Source organism: Dendrobates tinctorius, unplaced genomic scaffold (genome assembly GCF_039654945.1).
Source record: "Dendrobates tinctorius isolate UK_male_01 unplaced genomic scaffold, ASM3965494v1 ptg000082l, whole genome shotgun sequence".
Lineage (NCBI taxonomy): Eukaryota > Metazoa > Chordata > Amphibia > Anura > Dendrobatidae > Dendrobates > Dendrobates tinctorius.
In genome coordinates this window covers 10,159,715-10,181,395 of record NW_027361750.1, presented here as the reverse complement: position 1 = coordinate 10,181,395, position 21,681 = coordinate 10,159,715, and the positions used below count along the sequence as shown (strand labels likewise).

General features: G+C 44.3%; 1 protein-coding gene across 6 annotated transcripts in view; it reads right to left on the bottom strand.

Moving 5' to 3' along the window:
• The window catches only part of MYBL1 (MYB proto-oncogene like 1), an 85,427-nt gene that overhangs the window by 23,135 nt on the left and 40,611 nt on the right, over positions 1 to 21,681 (bottom strand). The window contains exons 6-10 of one of the 6 annotated variants that reach the window (XM_073583896.1): positions 21,383 to 21,560; positions 19,985 to 20,059; positions 19,254 to 19,361; positions 13,994 to 14,227; positions 13,070 to 13,414 (exon numbers count right to left, since the gene is read on the bottom strand). In XM_073583896.1, coding sequence (XP_073439997.1) covers positions 13,070 to 13,414; positions 13,994 to 14,227; positions 19,254 to 19,361; positions 19,985 to 20,059; positions 21,383 to 21,560 — 940 coding nt within the window. The remainder of the gene's footprint in view (positions 1 to 13,069; positions 13,415 to 13,993; positions 14,228 to 19,253; positions 19,362 to 19,984; positions 20,060 to 21,382; positions 21,561 to 21,681) is intronic. The other 5 variants (XM_073583897.1, XM_073583898.1, XM_073583899.1 and 2 more) reach the window with 5 other exon arrangements.

Below are 21,681 nucleotides of genomic sequence, written 5' to 3'. Positions count from 1 at the left end.
ATATTGGAAATATCATAGCTCCTTACTACTAAAATGGGAATGAGTGATATCAACCCAAAACCAATAATTAATCAACCTTTTATGAATAGGGGGTTTCACTTCTTGCGGAAGTTGCCCATGCTGTGTACATACAAAATGTAAGAAGGCAGTTTAAATGACATTTTGGAACACAGACAGGACAGAGTCGTTCACTATTAGAAACAGCATCACTTGCTATTCAACAGGGGTGATATATACAGTTAGGTGCCCTCGCGACAACCTTTATGTTGGTCGCACTAAGAGACGTCTCAGACAGAGTAAAGGAACACTTGGACAAGATTACAAAGGGATCCATGGGAAATCCCCTGTCACGCCATTATGCGGATAAACATGGTCGGTCATGTGTTGGAACATCATTTTGTGGTACGGAAAAATCCAAGAGGATGAGATTTTTTTGAAGAATATGTCAAAAGTTGAATCTAGGTGGATCTTTACTTTAGATAGTCTGGCCCCAAAAGGATTAAACCATGAAATTGAATTTTACGCCCTGTAATTATGTTTAAAGGGGTTTTTTAATATTTTATCATCTTCTCATTTTTTTCATTAATTTTGGATATTTTTCATTATTTTTCCATCAATTTTAATCATTATTTTGAAATGGCATTCACGGGGCAGGAGTTTGCAAATTGAAGGAGGCAAATAGTACAAACACTAATTTTAATTAAAAAAAAAATAAAAAAAAAATAAGAAAACATGGATTTTTGTGAGTACTCACCGTAAAATCCTTTTCTCCGAGACGCTCATTGGGGCACACAGAGACTGTGGGTGTGTGCTACTGCCGTCTGGAGGCTGACACCAAGTATACAAAAAACAAGTTAGCTCCTCCTCCGCTGCATACACCCTTGCCCCGATAGCGGGCGGAAACCAGTTTAGTGCAAAAGTAGTAGGAGAAGCTGAGAGCGAATTAGCCTTACCGCAGAAAATCATATGTCTGAAAAAAGGACCACCCTACAATAAAGAATTACACTAATCAAAATAAACCAAAGCCAACAGGCTATCAGGGTGGGTGCTGTGTCCCCCAACGAGCATCTCGGAGAAAAGGATTTTACGGTGAGTACTCACAAAAATCCATGTTTCTCCTTCGTCTCATTGGGGGACACAGACTGTGGGACGTCCTAAAGCAGTCCTTGGGTGGGAGCCACTAAGGCCTCTTTCACACTTCCGTTTTTCACAATCAGTCAAGATCCGCCATTTTTCTTTGCGGATCCGTTTTTTCCCCCATTGACTTTCATTATTGGCGGATCCTGACTGATTGCCGTCCATTGCATCCGTTTTTTTGAGGATCCGCCACAATGTTACTGCCCGTCAACATCCTCAAAGATTTCCAAATGGAGCTTGCAATGTGTTTTTTGGCCGGCGGATCCTCCAGACACTGAATTAACCCCAAAATCTGTCTGGGTGCTGGACCAAAAAACTCTCTCTCTCAGCTTTTCCTTTAAATTTCCTCATTTTCATCCGTTTACATCAGTTGAGGACGGATCCGCTTGTCTGCCTTTTTGGCGGATTGTAACTGATGCAAATAACTGAAGTGTGAAAGAGGCTTAACTAATCCAAACCGCATGCCCACCTGTTTAAAGGTGTGCTACTGCTGCCTGGAGAATTTTCCTACCCAGGCTCGCATCTGACGAAGCCTGAGTATGCACATTGTAATGCTTAGAGAACGTGTGCAGGCTTGACCAGGTTGCCGCCTTGCATACTTGCTCTGCCGAAGCCTAGTGCCGAAGCGCCCAAGAGGCGCCCACCGCCCGAGTAGAGTGCGCCCCTATTTCAGTTGGAATCGGCGTGCCTCTGATACGGTATGCCTCTTGAATAGTTAGGCGAATCCATCTGGCTATGGTCGACCCTGAAGCTGCGAGCCCCTTCCTGCGCCCTTCGGGGATCACAAACAACGAGTCTGTCTGGCGAAAAGGTGCTGTTCTTGACACGTACCTCCTGAGTGCCCTTACTAGGTCCAACGTGTGGAGCGCCTTCTCCACTCTGTGTACCGGAGCTGGACAAAACGAAGGCAAAACAATGTCCTCATTAATATGGAAAGAGGACACAACCTTCGGCAGAAATGGCGGCAGTGGTCTAAGGACTACCTTATCCTTAAAAAAAAAGTCAGAAACGGAGCTCTACAGGATAGGGCTGCCAATTCCGAGACTCGCCTAATGGAAGTTATGGCTACCAAAAACACGACCTTCCTGGAAAGGTATGACAATGCGACTTCCTGTAACGGCTCAAACGGAGCTTCCTGCAGAACACCCAGAACCAGATTAAGGTCCCAGGCGTCTATGGGCGCTCTAAAGAGGGGCACCAAATGAGAGACCCCCTGAATGAATGTCTTGACCTGCATATTGGTAGCAATCTACCGACAAGGCCGATATCTGTCTCCTCAGGGAACTCAGGGCCAAACCTGCGTCTAAGCCTGACTGCAGAAAAGCCAGGATGTTGGGAACCAAGAAGACAAAGGCGCAACCCCGTGCTCTCGACACCAGAGAAAGAAAACCTTCCAAGTGTTATGATAAACCCTCGCCGAGGCCGGCTTCCGGGCGCTAACCATTGTAGCAACCACTTCACACCCAAACCCCGCCTGGGTCAGAATCCAAGATTCAACGGCCATGCCGTCAAACACAGGGCCCCTAAGTTCGGGTGGTAGATCGGCCCCTGGGACAATAAGTCTGGCCGTACAGGTAGACGCCATGGCACATCTGCGAGAAGCTGTACTAGATCCGCGTACCAAGCTCAACGGGGCTAGTCTGGAGCCAGCAGAATCGCCGGGACCCTCTGTCTTGATCTTTCTGATGACCCTCGGGAGAAGTGGCAGAGGGGGAAACCGGTATGGGAGCCGAAACTGGCTCCATGGAATGACCAACGCATCCACTGCGATTGCTCGCGGGTCCTGGGACCGAGCGACAAACATGCCCACTTTGGCGTTCTCCCTGGAGGCCATCAGGTCCACGTCCAGAGTCCCCCACCGTTGGCAAATCTGCTGGAAGACCTCAGGGTGCAGGGACCATTCCCCGGCCACGACACCTTGCCGACTCAGGAAATCTGCTGCCCAATTTTCCACGCCTGGTATGTGAACTTCTGAGATTACGGAGTGGTGCCTCTCGGCCCAACGGAGTACATGCTCTATCTCGCGCATGGCTGCCCTGCTGCGCGTGCCTCCCTGGTGATTCACGTACGCCACCGCCGTGGCGTTGTCTGACTGGACCCGGACTGGGCGTCCTGCTAGCCAGTGCTGAAAATGCTGCAACGCCAACCGCACCACTCGAATCTCCAACAAGTTAATCGGAAGACGAGCCACCTGGGGCGACCACTGCCCCTGTGCCGTGTGATGGCGAAATACTGCTCCCCAACCGAGAAGACTCTCGTCGGTTGTAATCACCAACCATTGATCTGGAGGAAAGGGTTTCCCCTGAAGGAGAGAGGAGTCGCGCATCCACCATTGAAGTGCTCGTCGGACCTGAAAGGGCAACCTGCACTGATGATCTAGGGAGAACGGACTCCTGTCCCACGCTGCCAAGAGAGCGTGCTGCAGGGGACGAAGATGAAATTGAGCAAACGGAATTGCTTCTATTGCCGCTACCATCCTCCCTAGAACCCTCATCCCAAATCGAATCATGTGAGGGCCTGGTTGCTGAAGACTCCGAACTCCCTGCCGGAGCACCCGAGCCTTGTCTTGAGGGAGAATTACCAACCCTCGGGAGGTGTCGAAAATCATCCCTAGGAATGGAATCCTCTGAGCCGGGATAAGAGATGACTTTTTCCCATTGACCAACCATCCTAGGCGAGATAGGGTATCCAGCGTGATGCTGACATTCTCCTTGCATGCTTGAAAGGACGGCCCCTTTACTAAGAGGTCGTCTAAGTACGGCAAAACCACTATGCCCTGAGAATGAAGAATGGCCATGACGACCGCCATTACCTTCGTGAATACCCTGGGAGCCGTGGCTAACCCGAACGGCAGAGCCACAAATTGAAAATGCTGGCCATTGATTGCAAACCGAAGGAACTTCTGATGCGGGGGAAAAATAGGGATGTGCAGGTAGGCGTCCTGGACATCGATTGAGGCCAAATACTCTCCCTGCTCCATGGCCGATATCAATGACCTGAGGGATTCCATCTGAAAGTGCCTGACTCTGATGAACCTGTTTAGGAGCTTTAGGTCCACGACCGGTCTTACTGTTCCGTCCTTCTTGGGGACCGCGAACAGGTTGGAATAAAATCCTTGAGCCTTTTCGCCCTCTGGTACCGGGACAATGACCCCATTGCACTGAAGAATCCTGATGGCTCCTAGCAACGCCTCTGCCCGTGATTCCGATTTGGGAAGCCGGGAAAGAAAAAATCGTCTCGGAGGATGTCCGATAAACTATTTTGTACCCGGATGACACTAATTTCGCCACCCATGCGTCGTGTGCCACCTTGACCCAGACGTGGCGGTACCGGAGCAGACGACCGCCTACTCTGTTGTCTTCGGGTACCTGATGCCTCGAGTCATTTTGCTTAGGTCCTCTGGGACCTGGCCCCCCTTGACCTGGGTGGTCGGCCCCGCATCCTCCCCAGCGGGTTGGCTTTATACGTGACCTGGCGCTCGCTGTCTTGGTTGTAGCGAGCTGGGGCGGTAGAACTGGCTGCTGTTGCCCATCCGGGGGTGCGAAATGCTCGAAAGCGCGCCTGCGGTTGACGAAAAGGCAGTCTACTCTTCTGCTGTGGGAGAAAGCTGCTCTTTCCCCCTGTGGCATCCGAAATGAGCTTGTCTAATTTCTCTCCAAATAGTTGGTTACCCTGATATGGCAGGGACGTTAACGATTTCTTAGAAATTGAATCAGCCCGCCATAGCCTTAGCCACAAGGCTCTCCTAACGGCGATAGCGTTTGCCGCCGCTAGTGCAGCGCAATTAGCCACATCCAAGGATGCATTAGTCACCCGCCATCGCGATCTGATTTGCCATCTCAGATACCTCTATCGGCAAGTCTCTATCTTACAGGACTTTATTCAGCGACTCTAGCCATGACATCATGGCCTTGGCCACCCATGTTGCCGCGAATGAAGGCAAAAGCGCTGATCCCAATGCCTCATACACTGAGCGGGCTAAACCTTCTATGAGCCAATCCATGGGGTCCTTAATAGAAGAACCACTAGGCACTGACAACAACGATCTTGAGGCCAGGCGTGACACTGGGGGATCCACAATTGGAGATTCCGCCCATCTCTTACAGAGCTCTGGTGCAAACGGGTATCTCGTCTCTAGCGTTTTTTGTCCCGAAAAACGCTTGTCTGGACGTTCCCTGTGCCGTTGCACCATGTCCTCGAATTCTGGATGAGTGCTAAACACCCTATGTGGTCGCCTGGCCTTTTTAAAAGATATTTTATGCCCTGCGGTTAGGGAGACATCCTCCTCAATACCTAGAGTCTGATTGACAGCCTCAATGAGACTGTCTACCGTCTCCCGACACCCCGGGGTATCCAGGTCCAAGGATTCCTGCATGTCCTCATCCGAACTCTGCTCGCTCCCAGACAATGGTGACGGTGAGCGAGACGCCGCACTCACGGATGCCGAAGCACCGGAGGGGCCCGGAGACGCCATATGGGATCTCTCCCTGTACGTCTGCTTAGAGAGAGTGCGGCCCCTGCAGGCCGGCAGCTCTTGTGAGGTGGATGAACCCTCCCAAACAGGCGAGCCGTCGTCTCTACCCCTATCCGGGGCCTGAAGGGTCTCAATCGCCTTCATAAGCGAAACCATAGACCGAGAAAGTGATAACGCCCATTCCGGGGGGTCCGAGGGGAGGGCTCATGGGCGCGTTCGGAACTACAGGCTTCACATAACTTAATAATCTGCGCTCGCGGGAACAGAACCCCACAGGAAACGCATGCGGTATAAAAGGACGTGTGCTTTTTCCCTTTCCCAGACATACTGCAGAAAAAAGGCCAATTTTCTCTCTCTCTCTTTTCCCTCTTTTCTTTTTTTTTTTCTCTTCTTTAAGGCATAAGGGGGAATGAGGAGAAGGAGGATAACTTGCCCTAGTGTGGCTCCGGGACGGGGTTGCACTTACCCGGCTCCTGCTGTCTCCATGCGCTCCTGATCCTCGCTCTCTGTCTTGGTTGCAGCTGTTCCTTCCTCTCTGGGTAGGCTGCGATGCTCTCCTGATCGCGGCCTACCCTGTTCTGAAGCCGGGGCCTCGATTTAATCCAGCGCCCGCCCCGGACCTGGGGGCGGCGCCGGATCTGACGTCACACCGGGGGGGCGGGCCTTCCCCCCGCGGCCTAGGCCGAAGCCGCGGGCTAAATTTGACACTGCCCGCCCGCCGAGCATGGGCGCGCTATCCTGGCGCTCCCCCGGTACCGCCCTGAGGCGCCCTCCTTCCCCAGCTGGGGAACCTTGGCAACACCACTATGCCCCGCGCAGGGCCTCCACGCACCCTGGTTACAGGTATGGGAGGGAGGAAGGAGAAAGGAAGCGGGGAGGAGAGAGGAAGGAGGGAGATGGCTGCTGATCACAGCCCCATGGTAACTCTGCGGCTCCAGCACCTGAGTTGCTGGGGCATACGGATTGCTGACCCCTCTTCCCTAAGCCGGCGCTAGCCTGAAGCCATTCGCTGCCCAGGGGCCCTTCCAGCCCAACCATACCTCCTTGCCATGAGGCAATACATCTTCAGACGGTGCAGGCACCCAAGCTCCGTCCGCCTTGTCTGGGCGAGGAGAGGGACCGTCCGCCGCCATGCAGCACCGCCGTCATGCGTTGGTGGAGCAGTGGGGGCGCACAGACTAGTCTTGTGCCTCTGTGCAAGCCCATGGTTTCACTACCTAGGGGTGGACAGGGCTAAGTCTGGCATAATGTCCCACATCGCGGGAGAGGAAACGTGGAGGGACACTCGCACGTGGTCGCCTGTTGCTGGTTTGGGGAAATCGGATCCTTTCAATAGAATGCGTTGCCCCTGACATATCTTCTTAAAAAATAAAAAATAAAAATAGATGTCTGGGGAAAAGTCCCAGAGATGTCCCTCGGTGCGGGAAAGGATACGCGGAGGCGATACTCGCGCGTGCTCGCCCGTTGATGTTTTGGGGAGATCGGACCCTTTCAATAGGGTCCGTCGCCCCTGTCTCCTCTTCATAGCGAGAAAATATAAAAAAAAAAAAAAAAAATAGTCTGGAGAGACCCAGACTGCGTGTGCCTCCATCAGACACTAAGCAAAAACTGGTTTCCGCCCGCTATCGGGGCGAGGGTGTATGCGGCGGAGGAGGGGCCAACTTGTTTTTTGTATACTTAGTGTCAGCCTCCAGACGGGAGTAGCACACACTCACAGTCTCTGTGTCCCCCAATGAGACAAAGGAGAAAAATTAAATTGAAAAAATTACCAAAAATTATATAATTTTATCAATAGTCTATATCAGGTTGACAAGATTAACTTATTCTCATAAAATTCTAGTTTTTAGGAATAAGTATTATTTTATACATTTTAATGTTGGTTTAATAAAGATTTAGAGCTTTTAATAGAGAATTTTAGTACATGCATTCAGGGCTGTGGAGTCGGAGTCATGGAGTCGGTGCTCATTTTGGTGGAGTCGGTATAAAATGGACCGACTCCAACTCCTAAAATATATAATAAATTGGGTACAGTAGTTCAATGCAGAATGTGCTGAATATTTTTTCATAGGAATTTGGTAAAGTTATGAAATCTCCTATAAATGACTGTTCTATTCCTGATCTAAGGCTACATTCACACACAGCGCTTTTCCTGCGTTTTTTGAGTATACATTTTTCAGTTGCAAAAGCAGATCAGCTTTTTAAAAAACAGCATCACCTGAAAGGTTTTTGAGCTCATAGCTAATGTTTTCAATAGCAAAAGCAGATTAAAAATCTGCTCTATATATCCATTTATCCATATCTGTCTATCCATATCATATCTGTACCAAAAAGAATGAAAGACGGATAGCACACAGACTAACAGTCTGGTACACCTCATAGCTGCCCAAAAGGACGCCCAGGACAGGCATTGCTCGTCTTCAGTAACACATCAACATCAATTGATAGTTGGAATAAATAGACTGCATTCATCACCACATCTTCTTAAGGTGCAGGCTTTATTTTCAAGTGTAGGGGTGTGCAGTATGAGGCTCTGCAGCAGCTGAGGTGTGCAGTATGAAATTCTGCAGAACAGTATGAGGTTCTGCCCCCCCAGGTTTGATCCTGGCTACGCCCATAGTGTGAATGTAGCCTGAGGATCTAGGCTTTATCTTAGCCGAGATAAGTCATAGTGTGTGTGTGTGTGTGTGTGTATATGTGTGTGTGTGTATATATATATATATATATATATATATATATATATATATATATATATATATATACATATATACATACACACACACTCACTGGCCACTTTATTAGGTACACCTGTCCAACTGTGTGTTAAGACTTAATTTCTAATCAGCCAATCACATGGCGGCAACTCAGTGCATTTAGGCATGTAGACATGGTCAAGACAATCTCCTGCAGTTCAAACCGAGCATCAGTATGGGGAAGAAAGGTGATTTGAGTGCCTTTGAACGTGGCATGATTGTTGGTGCCAGAAGGGCTGGTCTGAGTATTTCAGAAACTGCTGATCTACTGGGATTTTCACGCACAACCATCTCTAGGGTTTACAGAGAATGGTCCGAAAAAGAAAAAAAATCCAGTGAGTGGCAGTTCTGTGGCCGGAAATGCCTTGTTGATGCCAGAGGTCAGAGGAGAATGGGCATACTGGTTCGAGCTGATAGAAAGGCAACAGTGACTCAAATTGCCACCCGTTACAACCAAGGTAGGCAGAAGAGCATCTCTGAACGCACAGTGCGTCGAACTTTGAGGCAGATGGGCTACAGCAGCAGAAGACCACACTGGGTACCACTCCTCTCAGCTAAGAACAGGAAACTGAGGCTACAATTTGCACAAGCTCATCGAAATTGGACAGTAGAAGATTGGAAAAACGTTGCCTGGTCTGATGAGTCTCGATTTCTGCTGCGACATTCGGATGGTAGGGTCAGAATTTGGCGTAAACAACATGAAAGCATGGATCCATCCAGCCTTGTATCAACGGTTCAGGCTGGTGGTGGTGGTGTCATGGTGTGGGGAATTTTTTCTTGGCACTCTTTGGGCCCCTTGGTACCAATTGAGCATCGTTGCAACGCCACAGCCTACCTGAGTATTGTTGCTGACCATGTCCATCCCTTTATGACCACAATGTACCCAACATCTGATGGCTACTTTCAGCAGGATAATGCGCCATGTCATAAAGCTCGAATCATCTCAGATTGGTTTCTTGAACATGACAATGAGTTCACTGTACTCAAATGGCCTCCTCAGTCACCAGATCTCAATCCAATAGAGCATCTTTGGGATGTGGTGGAACGGGAGATTCGTATCAGGGATGTGCAGCCGACAAATCTGCGCCAACTGTGTGATGCCATCATGTTAATATGGTCCAAAATCTCTGAGGAATGCTTCCAGCACCTTGTTGAATCTCTGCCACGAAGAATTGAGGCAGTTCTGAAGGCAAAAGGGGGTCCAACCCGTTACTAGCATGGTGTACCTAATAAAGTGGCCAGTGAGTGTATATATATATATATATATATATATATATATATATATATATATATATATATATATATATATATACATATATACACACACACATACAGTAATATATATATATATATATATATATATATATACACACACACACACATACATACATACACAGTACAGACCAAAAGTTTGGACACACCTTCTCAATCAAAGCGTTTTCTTTATTTTCATGACTGTGAAAATTGTAGATTTACTCTGAAGGCATCAAAAGTATGAATTAACACATGTGGAATTATATAATTAACAAAAAAGTGTGAAAAAACGGAAAATACTGTATGTCTTATATTCTAGGTTCTTCAAAGTAGCCACCTTTTGCTTTTACTTCTGCTTTGCACACTCTTGGCATTCTCTTGATGAGCTTCAAGAGGTAGTCACCGGAAATGGTTTTCACTTCACAGGTGTGCCCTGTCAGGTTTAATAAGTGGGATTTCTTGCCTTATAAATGAGGTTGGAACCATCAGTTGCGTTGTGCAGAAGTCTGGTGGATACACAGGTGATAGTCCTACTGAATAGACTGTTAGAATTTGTATTATGGTAAGAAAAAAGCAGCTGAGTAAAGAAAAACGAGTGGCCATCATTACTTTAAGAAATGAAGGTCAGTCAGTCCGAAAAATTGGGAAAACTGTGAAAGTGTCCCCAAGTGCAGTGGCAAAAAACATCAAGCGCTACAAAGAAACTGGCTCACATGAGGACCGACCCAGGAAAGGAAGACCAAGAGTCACCTCTGCTGCGGAGGATATGTTCATCCGAGTCATCAGCCTCAGAAATCGCAGGTTAACAGCAGCTCAGAATAGAGACCAGGTCAATGCCACACAGAGTTTTAGCAGCAGACACATCTCTACAACAACTGTAAAGAGGAGACATTGTGCAGCAGGCCTTCATGGTAAAATAGCTGCTAAGGACAGGCCACAAGCAGAAGAGACTTGTTTGGGCTAAAGAACACAAGGAATGGACATCAGACCAGTGGAAATCTGTGCTTTGGTCTGATGAGTCCAAATTTGAGATCTTTGGTTCCAACCACCGAGTCTTTGTGCGACGCAGAAAAGGTGAACGGATGGATTCTACATGCCTGGTTCCCACCGTGAAGCATGAAGGAGGAGGTGTGATGGTGTGCGGGTGCTTTGCTCGTGACACTGTTGGGGATTTATTCAAAATTGAAGGCTTACTGAACCAGCATGGCTACCACAGCATCTTGCAGCGGCATGCTATTCCATCCGGTTTGTGTTTAGTTGGACCAGCATTTATTTTTCAACAGGACAATGACCTCAAACACACTACCAGGCTGTGTAAGGGCTATCTGACCAAGAAGGAGAGTGATAGGGTGCTACGCCAGATGACGTGGCCTCAACAGACACCAGACCTGAAGCCAATCGAGATGGTTTCGGGTGAGCTGGACCGCAGAATGAAGGCAAAAGGGCCAACAAGTGCTAAGCATCTCTGGGAACTCCTTCAAGACTGTTGGAAGACAATTTCCAGTGACTACCTCTTGAAGCTCATCAACAGTATGCCAAGAGTGTGCAAAGCAGTAATCAAAGCAAAAGGTGGCTACTTTGAAGAACCTAGAATATAAGACATATTTTCAGTTGTTTCACACTTTTTTGTTAATTATATAATTCCACATGTGTTAATTCATTGTTTTGATGTCTTCAGAGTGAATCTACAATTTTCATAGTCATGAAAATAAAAACTCTTTGAATGAGAAGGTGTGTCCAAACTTTGGTCTGTACCGTATGTATGTAATCGATATTACATAGTGTATTACATGTTTACAATTTATTACAGTTTTGTGTTCTAAAGTTGTATTCCAATAAATAGATATTATGTTCTATCTAAATATCTTGATTATTGGATCATAGAAATGATTAAATGTCTGATGTTCACATTGTACTACAATACATTTTTCACTTAAATATAAGCAATATATGTGGGAGTCGGAGTCGTGGAGTCGGATTAAGGGAAATTGAGGAGTCGGAGTCGCAGGTTTGGCTTACCGACTCCACAGCCCTGCATGCATTGCAGCAAGAATTAGTAGCCTTGTATAACATTTACATTACTTACATGAGCCCGATATAAGAGGGACTGTTTTCTTATCTATATAGTTATTTGGGCACATTTTTACCAATTTATTTTATTAATTTAGTTCATACATGTAGAGCTGTGGTAATGTAATATTAAAGCGACACTGTATTAAACACAGTAGGGTAACAGTCTGTTCGAGAGCTGGTTATCTGCAAATTGATTCAGTGGTCCAATGAAGGGAAATGTGAGCGTGGTTATAAGAAGACAGCGGTAGCACCGGAGCAATACCTTGAGAAAGAGGGACGGGTCCCTAGAAACGTATCGGGATTGGCTCCTGTGTATGTCCGTAAGCACGGGCAAGTGACGTCACCGCTAATCATGCCCCCAGCCCGCTAACCACTCCCCTCGCTCGCCACGCTACTACATGGCGGCACCATCGGCCGTAGCTGCCCGCCGGAGCTCTCAGACATGAGCAAGGGGGAATTTAGAGTGAATGGGAGGATGCTCCCTTTTTGGACCGCATCCAAAGACTGCTCATCCATTTGCTCAAACGGAAGATCTGGACAAGCATAATCTCGGGCACTAAAAAGTAAGTGTCATCCCTTGGACTCTATGGTGTTTTAAGCATTTGGGGACAGAAGTACTATTGGATCTTGTTATCAGCGCGGCAGCCTAATTTACTAATTTTATGTGCATTACTATTTTAGGCAGATTAGCACACTGTATCTGCCAGGGTGCCAGCGGCTTTTAATAGAAGGATTTTGAGTTTAGCACCAGTGTGATTTTGATCTTTCATATTTCAAAATTGGTCTCCAAAATGTCAACCAAGTTCTTACATGATGGTTACATATAAGCACTTTTTCACAGATTACAAATGTGCTAGTTTTTTCCTTTCCAGATTTGCAGACGGCAAAATCAGCAGTGGATTACAATAACAGCATTTCTCATCTACACGCTGCAAATCGTTTCTGTACATTGTGGATTTTTACATCTACAGTCTCACCATTCATTCTGCAGATGGACATCACTCTTTCTCAAGCGTTGGGTGAAATCATCAGCAAATCCGCACCACAATCAGCATGTTCTGCATGCATATCTTGATGAAGATCTGCGTCAAAATCCGCACCTGATTTTTGATCTACGTGTGACCATGCCAAGCAAGTTTCATACAATGCCGCTAACTCTGGACTACACATTCATAGATGTGATACTCTGCAGACCACTAAAAGCTTTGGCTACGTGTTCCAGCACAATTAAAATATGGAGCGTAAATATGCATGAGATTTCAATAAAAAGTTTGCAGACCTGGGAGAATACTGTCTTCACTATTCATACAAAATGACCATGATCAGGACAAGGTTAGTAATGGCTAAAAAAAAAAAAAAAGTGATAACCTCCTGTACCAACCTGTGATGGAGAGAAGGGAAGCGCCTTGACTGGAGTACTTATAAGCACACCATCATTAGAATTGTACACTTCACTCCCTTTAAAGCAAGGAGAAGGCCTGGGGCGCAGTGTTTTCTTCCTTAGGATTGCTGGAGGCGTGCTAAACGCTGATATATTGGGTGAAATATACGGTACTTTATGTTCCACATTAGCAGAATCCATGTCATACAGCTCCACACTGCAGCTTAATGAACAATCGCGTGAACCTTCTTGCTGAACCGAAATGATCTTCACTGGGTTCAGTTTGGCCGGCGTGATCTCGATGGAAGCTTCAAAACTTGTGACATCGCTCCACGTCGGATGCTCCTATGTAGACAATCATGTAATATACTTATACACGTATATGGACCAGATCAATAAAGAGTGCTCATAAAAGCGTGTCAAAATTTCCAAGTGGCAAATCTGCTAATTTAACTTGACTTGCAAAATTAGAAATCTTGCAATTATTTTCATCAGTCACTCCCTATGCTTATAAGGATTTTCAGCAGGTTCAATATCATTAGGGGAAGGATTACACTGACAGGTATGACCTCTATACTCCGCTGATAACTCAGGATCCACCAATCACAATAGTTGACCCTGCTCCCCCTACTTCACAATGATCTTTGCACACACCCGCACATTAGATGCGGCGTGAATACAAAAAACAGTGTCGGGGTCTGTATATTTGGCCATGTACGTGTGTTTTTGCTGAAACAGCAGGAAGTTAGAGTCTAAAAAAGAAACCCAGTGGTCAATGTGAAAACTGCAAGTTTTTTATTTTTAATAGATAGTGATAAAAAAAAGTTGCTGGTAAAAAAAAAAAAAAAAATACTTTAACTCAAAAGCCTGATTTAAACAATAGGTCATTTTCTAATGAAACATTTCCTTTATTTTTGTACTCACAATTTCAAGGTGATCAAATGGTTCACCATATTCTGGGATGCTGTCTAGAGAGGGTATAAGAGAACTGGTTTCCATGGCCATTTTATTCCTTGGGGATGTGCTCTGGCTCATCATGTTCTTGGAGTCATCCATACCATAGAATTCATTGGTCGGCTCCTCTAAACTGGTAATGGTGATAGGCGTACTGTCATCCACAATAAAGGTTTCAAACCAACTTGACGAACTCCCAGTCTGCTGAGATAGAGATGCGTGAAAATAAAAACAGGGCAATGCACTTACAGACAATATAACTTGTCACATAAGGAAGAGAAAAGAGATATGTCTACAGTGATCACCTTAAAATATTTTTATTAAGTATACAAATGACAAGTAAAAAAAAAAAAAAAAAGTACAAAAGCATTTAAAATGCCACACAAAGGTTGCCACAAAGACAACAAAACTGACCAAGTCTGTATAGGACTTGTCCACCCAACCTGGACCACCCTGATAAAGATCAATACATTATTTTAGAAATAAACATTTTAAGGTGCTCCCCATTGTACACATCTCTTTTCTCTTCTTTACTTGACTTCTATTGATATGTAAAGGTCGATCCCGTCTTCATATAGGTGGTGCCCTCCAAATATTAGTATCTCAAGACATTATAACTTGTGGCACAGAAGATTAAAAGCTCCTGTTAGTTAAAAGGGGTTCTGTCACACCAAGTGCAACGGACGAACAAACCGGGCATGAGCCAGTGCAACCTGGCATTGATTAGTAATCTACACCACTTACAGTCTTAAAGGGATTTTCTGTACGGATACAGTCATATGTTAACGTTTGGGCACCCCCATTAATGTTAACCTTTTTTCTTTATAACAATTTTGGTTTTTGCAACAGCTATTTCAGTTTCATATATCTAATAACTGATGGACTCAGTTATAATTCTGGATTCAAGTGAGGTTTATTGTACTAACAGAAAATGTGCAATCTGCATTTAAACAAAATTTGACCGCTGCAAAAGTATGGGCACCTCAACATAAAAGTGACATTAATATTTCGTAGATCCTCCTTTTGCAAAAATAACAGCCTCTAGTCGCTTCCTGTAGCTATTAATGAGTCCCTGGATCCTGGATGAAGGTATTTGTGACCATTCCTGTTTACAAAACAATTCCAGTTCAGTTAAGTTTGATGGTCGCCGAGCATGGACAGCCCGCTTCAAATCATCCCACAGATGTTCAATGATATTCAGGTCTGGGGACTGGGATGGCCATTCCAGAACATTGTAATTGTTCCTCTGCATGAATGCCTGAGTAGATTTGGAGCGGTTTTTTGGATCATTGTCTTGCTGAAATATCCATCCCCTGCGTAACTTCAACTTCGTCACTGATTCTTGCACATTATTGTCAAGAATCTGCTGATACTGAGTTGAATCCATGCGACCCTCAACTTTAACAAGATTCCCGGTGCCGGCATTGGCCACACAGCCCCAAAGCATGATGGAACCTCCACCAAATTTTACTGTGGGTAGCAAGTGTTTTTCTTGGAATGCTGTGCTTTTTAGCCTCCATGCATAACGCCTTTTTGTATGACCAAACAACTCAATCTTTGTTTCATCAGTCCACAGGACCTTCTTCCAAAATGCAACTGGCTTGTCCAAATGTGCTTTTGCATACCTCAGGCGACTCTGTTTGTGGCGTGCTTGCAGAAACGGCTTCTTTCGCATCACTCTCCCATACAGCTTCTCCTTGTGCAAAGTGCGCTGTATTGTTGACCGATGCACAGTGACACCATCTGCAGCAAGATGATGCTGCAGGTCTTTGGAGGTGGTCTGTGGATTGTCCTTGACTGTTCTCACCATTCTTCTCCTCTGCCTTTCTGATATTTTTCTTGGCCTGTCACTTCTGGGCTTAACAAGAACTGTACCTGTGTTCTTCCATTTCCTTACTATGTTCCTCACAGTGGAAACTGACAGGTTAAATCTCTGAGACAACTTTTTGTATCCTTCCCCTGAAAAGCTATGTTGAATAATCTTTGTTTTCAGATCATGTGAGAATTGTTTTGAGGAGCCCATGATGCCACTCTTCATAGGAGAATCAAATAGGAGAACTACTTGCAAGTGGCCACCTTAAGTACCTTTTCTCATGATTTGATACACCTGGCTATGAAGTTCAAAGCTCAATGAGGTTACAAAACCAATTTAGTGCTTCAGGAAGTCAGTAAAAAGTAGTTAGGAGTGTTCAAATCAAGAAAATGGATGAGGGTGCCCATACTTTTGCACCGGTCAAATTTTGTTTAAATGCAGATTGCACATTTTCTGTTAGTACAATAAACCTCATTTGAATCCAGAAATATAACTGAGTCCATCAGTTATTAGATAAATGAAACTGAAATAGCTGTTGCAAAACCCAAAATTGTTATAAAGAAAAAAGGTTAACATTAATAGGGGTGCCCAAACTTTAACATATGACTGTATAAAAAGTCTGTAGTCACTTTATCTGACTATAGACTGTAGAAGTGAGACTGTGCGATGTGCACATTGTCAGGACTCCCCTGTATGACCAAAGCTAGCGGGTGATCACGTCAAGACATGTATGAGATTTGCAAACTTGCAGTCATTTGTCTACTAGTCTTATCCATCTTCCCTCAATAGACGACAATTGAAAGAATCCGAATGAGACAAGTAGGAAAGTGACCGCAAGTGTGGAAATCTCATACATGTGGTGACGTTGATCACCCACTGACTTGGGTCATGCAGGAGAATAGTAGATTCAGATGCACTATTGACCAAACTTATGCTTCGCTCAGCAGGGCCTCCCACCAGCTCCAAAAACAACATAGAAAATTCAGAGAAGCCAAGGCACCAAAACCACAGTTTCTTGATGAACCTGTACTTTTTTTAGGCTTGAGAGGCCAATTATGGCCAAAATGTTGCCCGCTTTGTCTTCCCGTTTTAACTAATATGGAATAAAGTTCAAGTTTTTTTTTTTTTTTTTTTTATCAAGAACCTGCGGTTTCGGTGCCTCGGCTTCTCTGAATTTTCTCATTTGGGTCATACAGGGAATCACAATAGTGCGCACATGGCACACAGTCATGATTCAGCAGTCACACAAAGCGACGGTAGACTTTTATTGGTAGATCAGACAACACCTTTAATGATTCTTCCCACAACAATATGTTAAGAAATATAAAATTACAAGTAAAAATTTTCAGTGACCTCTCACTGCCCTATGAAAAAAAAAAATCTACCCTACACAATATATGCTGACTTCAGTAAGCGCTTGCAGAACCTAGAGCAAAATCACACACCTGGAATAACAGTTTTCCTAAAAACATTTTTAAACAAGCTCAAATATTTAGTACTGCAGGGCATGTAAGCATAACATCAAGAATAAAGGCGCCTATGAGAAATGGAATTAAACTATCCAATGCAAACAGAAGTCAAAAAGAAAAACTGTAGGCGCATTTTCTACCCTCTATTTCTATGTCCTAAATTCACAGAATTTATTCACATTACTGAATATACTTTAAACTAAGGCCGTTGCTCTATTAAAAAAAAAACTAATTTTACACAATAAATGTCCAATTCATTTTGTCGTTATAAAGGTATGAAGATGAGTGAATCAATACGTCCCCAAAATTTCTGACCTTTCACTCAGTCGGTACGGTTGGAGTTATCAGGACCCTCACTGCCTCTTCTTCAGTCATAACACAATTTATAGACAAAGCCTACTTCGTTTCATATCAACCTGTACAGTGGGTAAAATAAGTATTTGATACACTGCCGATTTTGCAAGTTTTCCCACCTACAAAGAATGTAGGTCTGTAATTTTTATCGTAGGTACACTTCACCTGTGAGAGACAGAATCTTAAAATAAAAATCAGAAAATCACATTGTATGATTTTTAAATAATTAAATTGCATTTTATTACATGAAATACGTATTTGATCATCTACCAACCAGCAAGAATTCTGTCTCTCACAGACCTGTTAGTTTTTCTTTAAGAAGCCCTCCTTACCTGCACTCATTACCAGTATTAATTGCACTTGTTTAAACTCATTACCTGTATAAAAGACACCTGTCCACACACAATAAATCACATTATAACCTCTCCACCATGACAAAATTGTAGACCTGCACAAGGCTGGGATTGACTACAGGACAATAGGCAAGCAGCTTGGTGAGAAGGCAACAACTGCGGAAACAATAGCTAGAAAATGGAAGAAACACAAGATGACTGTCAATCTTCCTCAGTCTGGGGCTCCATGCAAGATCTTGCCTCGTAGGTTAAGGATGATTCTGAGAAAAATCAGGAATAAGCCCAGATCAACATGGGAGGACCTGGTCAATGACCTGAAGAGAACTGGGACCAGAGTATCAAACATTACAGTTAGTAACACACTATGCCATCATGGATTAAAATCCTGCATGGCACACAAGGTCCCACTGCTCACGCCAGCACATGTCCAGGCCAATATGAACTTCGCCAATGACCATCTGGAATATCCAGAGGAGGCATGGGAGAAGGTCACGTGGTCAGATGACACCAAGATAGAACTTTTTGGTATCAACTCCACTCGCTGTGTTTGGAGGAAGAAGGAGGATGAGTACAACCCTAAGAATACCATTCTAATCAAGAAGCATGGTGGAGGAAACATCATACTTTGTGGGTGCTTTTCTGCAAAGGGGACAGGATGACTGCGGTAATGTATTGCAAGATTTTGACCAACAAACTCCTTCCCCCAGTAAAAGCATTGAAGTTGGGTCATGGATGGGACTTCCAACATGATGGGATGATTTAGCGAATCCTGCTTTGAGCGGGGGTTGGACCAGATGGCCCAGGAGGTCCCTTTCCAACTCTACGATTCTATGATTCTATGACAATGACACAGCCAAGGCAATTATGAAGTGGCTCCATAAGAAACATTTCAAGGTCCTGGTGTGGCCTAGCCACTCTCCAGACCTGAACTCCCAATAGAAAAAAAACTTTGGAGGGAGCTGAAAATCAATGTTGCCCTGTGGCAGCCCTGAAATCTGAATGCTCTGGAGAAGATCTGTATGGAGAAGTGGGTCAAAATCCCTGCTGTAGTGTGTGCAAAATCGGCAGTGTATCAAATACTTTCCCCACTGTACATCACAGAGCTCAGCTTCTCTCCTGCTCTTCGGATAGGGAAGCATAAATCAACTGACAGGTTTTCGGTCATTGATTGTAAGGAATTTTGAAAACAGAGCATGCAATAGTGAGAGAAGATTAGAAAAAGAGTCAAACAGCCTTCTTACAGATGGCACGCTCTTTCTTCTGACTTCATTCTCAGCGGACATAAGCAGCAACTCAAGTTCCTTTATCCGTTTTTCCTTATCAGGGTCATCCACATCAACAAAGGGCTGCTGAGAGGCATGTAAAAGAACCAGAGAAGAGGGGAAACAACAGTCATGGAGACAGAGAAGAGGATCCACACTGTAGCAGTTTAGGGAAGTGCAGCGCAATGAAGCTCAATAGATAAAAGTCGGCCTATGCTGCACTATATACGATCGTGTAACACTAATATATATAAAACCATCACTCATATTTCTCAGCTCACCTACACAATGCATGTACACCTTTCTATTGTGAAATTATTATTTTATAAGACAGTATTGTATTAGTTACTTTTTTAGGTCACTGGTAAAATATAAGTTATTGATCCAGCAAAATGAAAAGGCTCTATAGAGATCTTGAAGCTCCTTGAGGTCTACAACATATTAACAGATAATTTGAAGTAAAAGTGACATAGGACAACTAGGAACTGATCTAGCTATGAAGCATTTAATAAATAAGGAGAAGACGAGGACTTGCATGTTTTGGGGGAGCAGCTCCATTGTAATAAAATGGTCCTTATACAGTATATAGTATGTAAGCATAAAGCCTATCGTTACGACATAAGAACAGGTTGTCTATAAGCAGGCTTTATAGTATTACTGCTCTTATCTACCTCTATGTTAAGGCAGACATGTCACACAATAAACGTTACCTGAATGAAAGCATAAGAGTTGTGAGCACTTTCCATGCGGCTGTTATTAGAAGGCACATAATGGTATCCTGGAATCTGAGGACCCAGAGCGACAAGAATTTATCTTCTGACACAGTGAAAGAAGTCATTGAATAAACAAATTGTTATACATTTATTTTCACTCACAAATATTTTGCCAGTAATATTGGGGCTCCCTTTTCCTAATCGCTACTCAAATTTTGCATACTAAAAAAAGTTCTAAATTTGCTAATACAGCTTGTCATAATAGCACTACATCGCAAAGACTGAACTAAAGGAGAGGTGGGGCAAACAGATGGGAAAAGGAGAATGTGTGCCTCATCCATAGATGGGGAACAGTGTACAGATATCTTATGTATGAGATGTAAGTAAACATTCATCCTCCTATTCTTAGGGAGCTTAGAAGCAAGTTTTATAACTGACCATGTTAAGATATTAAGGTACATTTAGCTCACCATTATTTAAAATATAGTTTTCCACCCAAAGTCCTTTATTTTTAGCTAATGTTTTGCCCAAATTCCCTACACGACTATTCTCAATCTGGACACTTCACCATCTGGTTTTCCTATAGAGCAATTCTCAAGCTCTGCAGCCAATCACTTGTAACTGACCCTTCGTAACTTGGTACTTTACAATAAACTATATAAACTATAGTATGGTACAAACTGGGCCTCTGTTACATTACTCAAACCCCGTCAGGTCATTATCCTGCTCTCTTTTTAAACACATAAGGATCTGGGGACAAGTAGAGAAAAGATGAAGACTGAGCAGTGAAACACTCTAAAAAAACAAGTTAAAGAGAAGGAAACAATGAAGAACAGATGGAGTGTGAACAAGAATGGGGAAAGTCATGTCAAAGGGGACAAAAGAATTCTAAATGAGAAGTGGGTGGCCCACGAAACAGAGACATAAAGAATAATAATCATGAAATACACATATATTCATCTACACAGAGATCCTGGCAGGTTATGACTAATCCAGACATACAGAGTTGCAAGAGGTAAAGGAAGTATGTAAAAATAGGTGGAAAAAAACCCACAAATGGGCCAGATATAATCCATCCCTAGAGACAGTGGTATAGAAAGGCTGACAAAATGTGCGATTCTTCCTAGGTGACAGTGATGGATGCATGTATGAAGTAGTAGTGCAGATGCCATATGGAGAGAGGAGCCAAGGGTGGAGGTCAACTACAAAGAGCGAGCCGCAAGAATGGCGTGGACTGAGGGGAAAAGTAATGTAATGAAGGCTTCAGCTTTGATTCACTAAGAATGAGGGGCATCACTGATTCCGCTCCAAATAGATGCCTCCACTGTGTGGAAGCTAAAGCTGCACTTTTAGAGATGGCGAAGGTTAACAAATGAAAACGGAGAGGATAATTACTTGAGATTGGACTGGCACATAGTGCATGTTCTGCGGCTGCAAGTGAGCAAGTGTAGCACAAGCTTTGGGATATTGTTTTGAAGGCTGCTCCTTCTCTGTTAAATCCTGCAAATATCCCTCCTGCTCCACTTTGCGTCTCATAGTAGAATTCCAGTGATTCTTTATGGAATTATCAGTCCTAGAAATAACAAAAATGCAAAGTTTAAAGAATTATACATTCACAATGTATGCCACCACACACCTCCACTATTCCTCTGAGAAACAGAAGAACAAGTTCACATCTGGGTGTAACCAGTTGG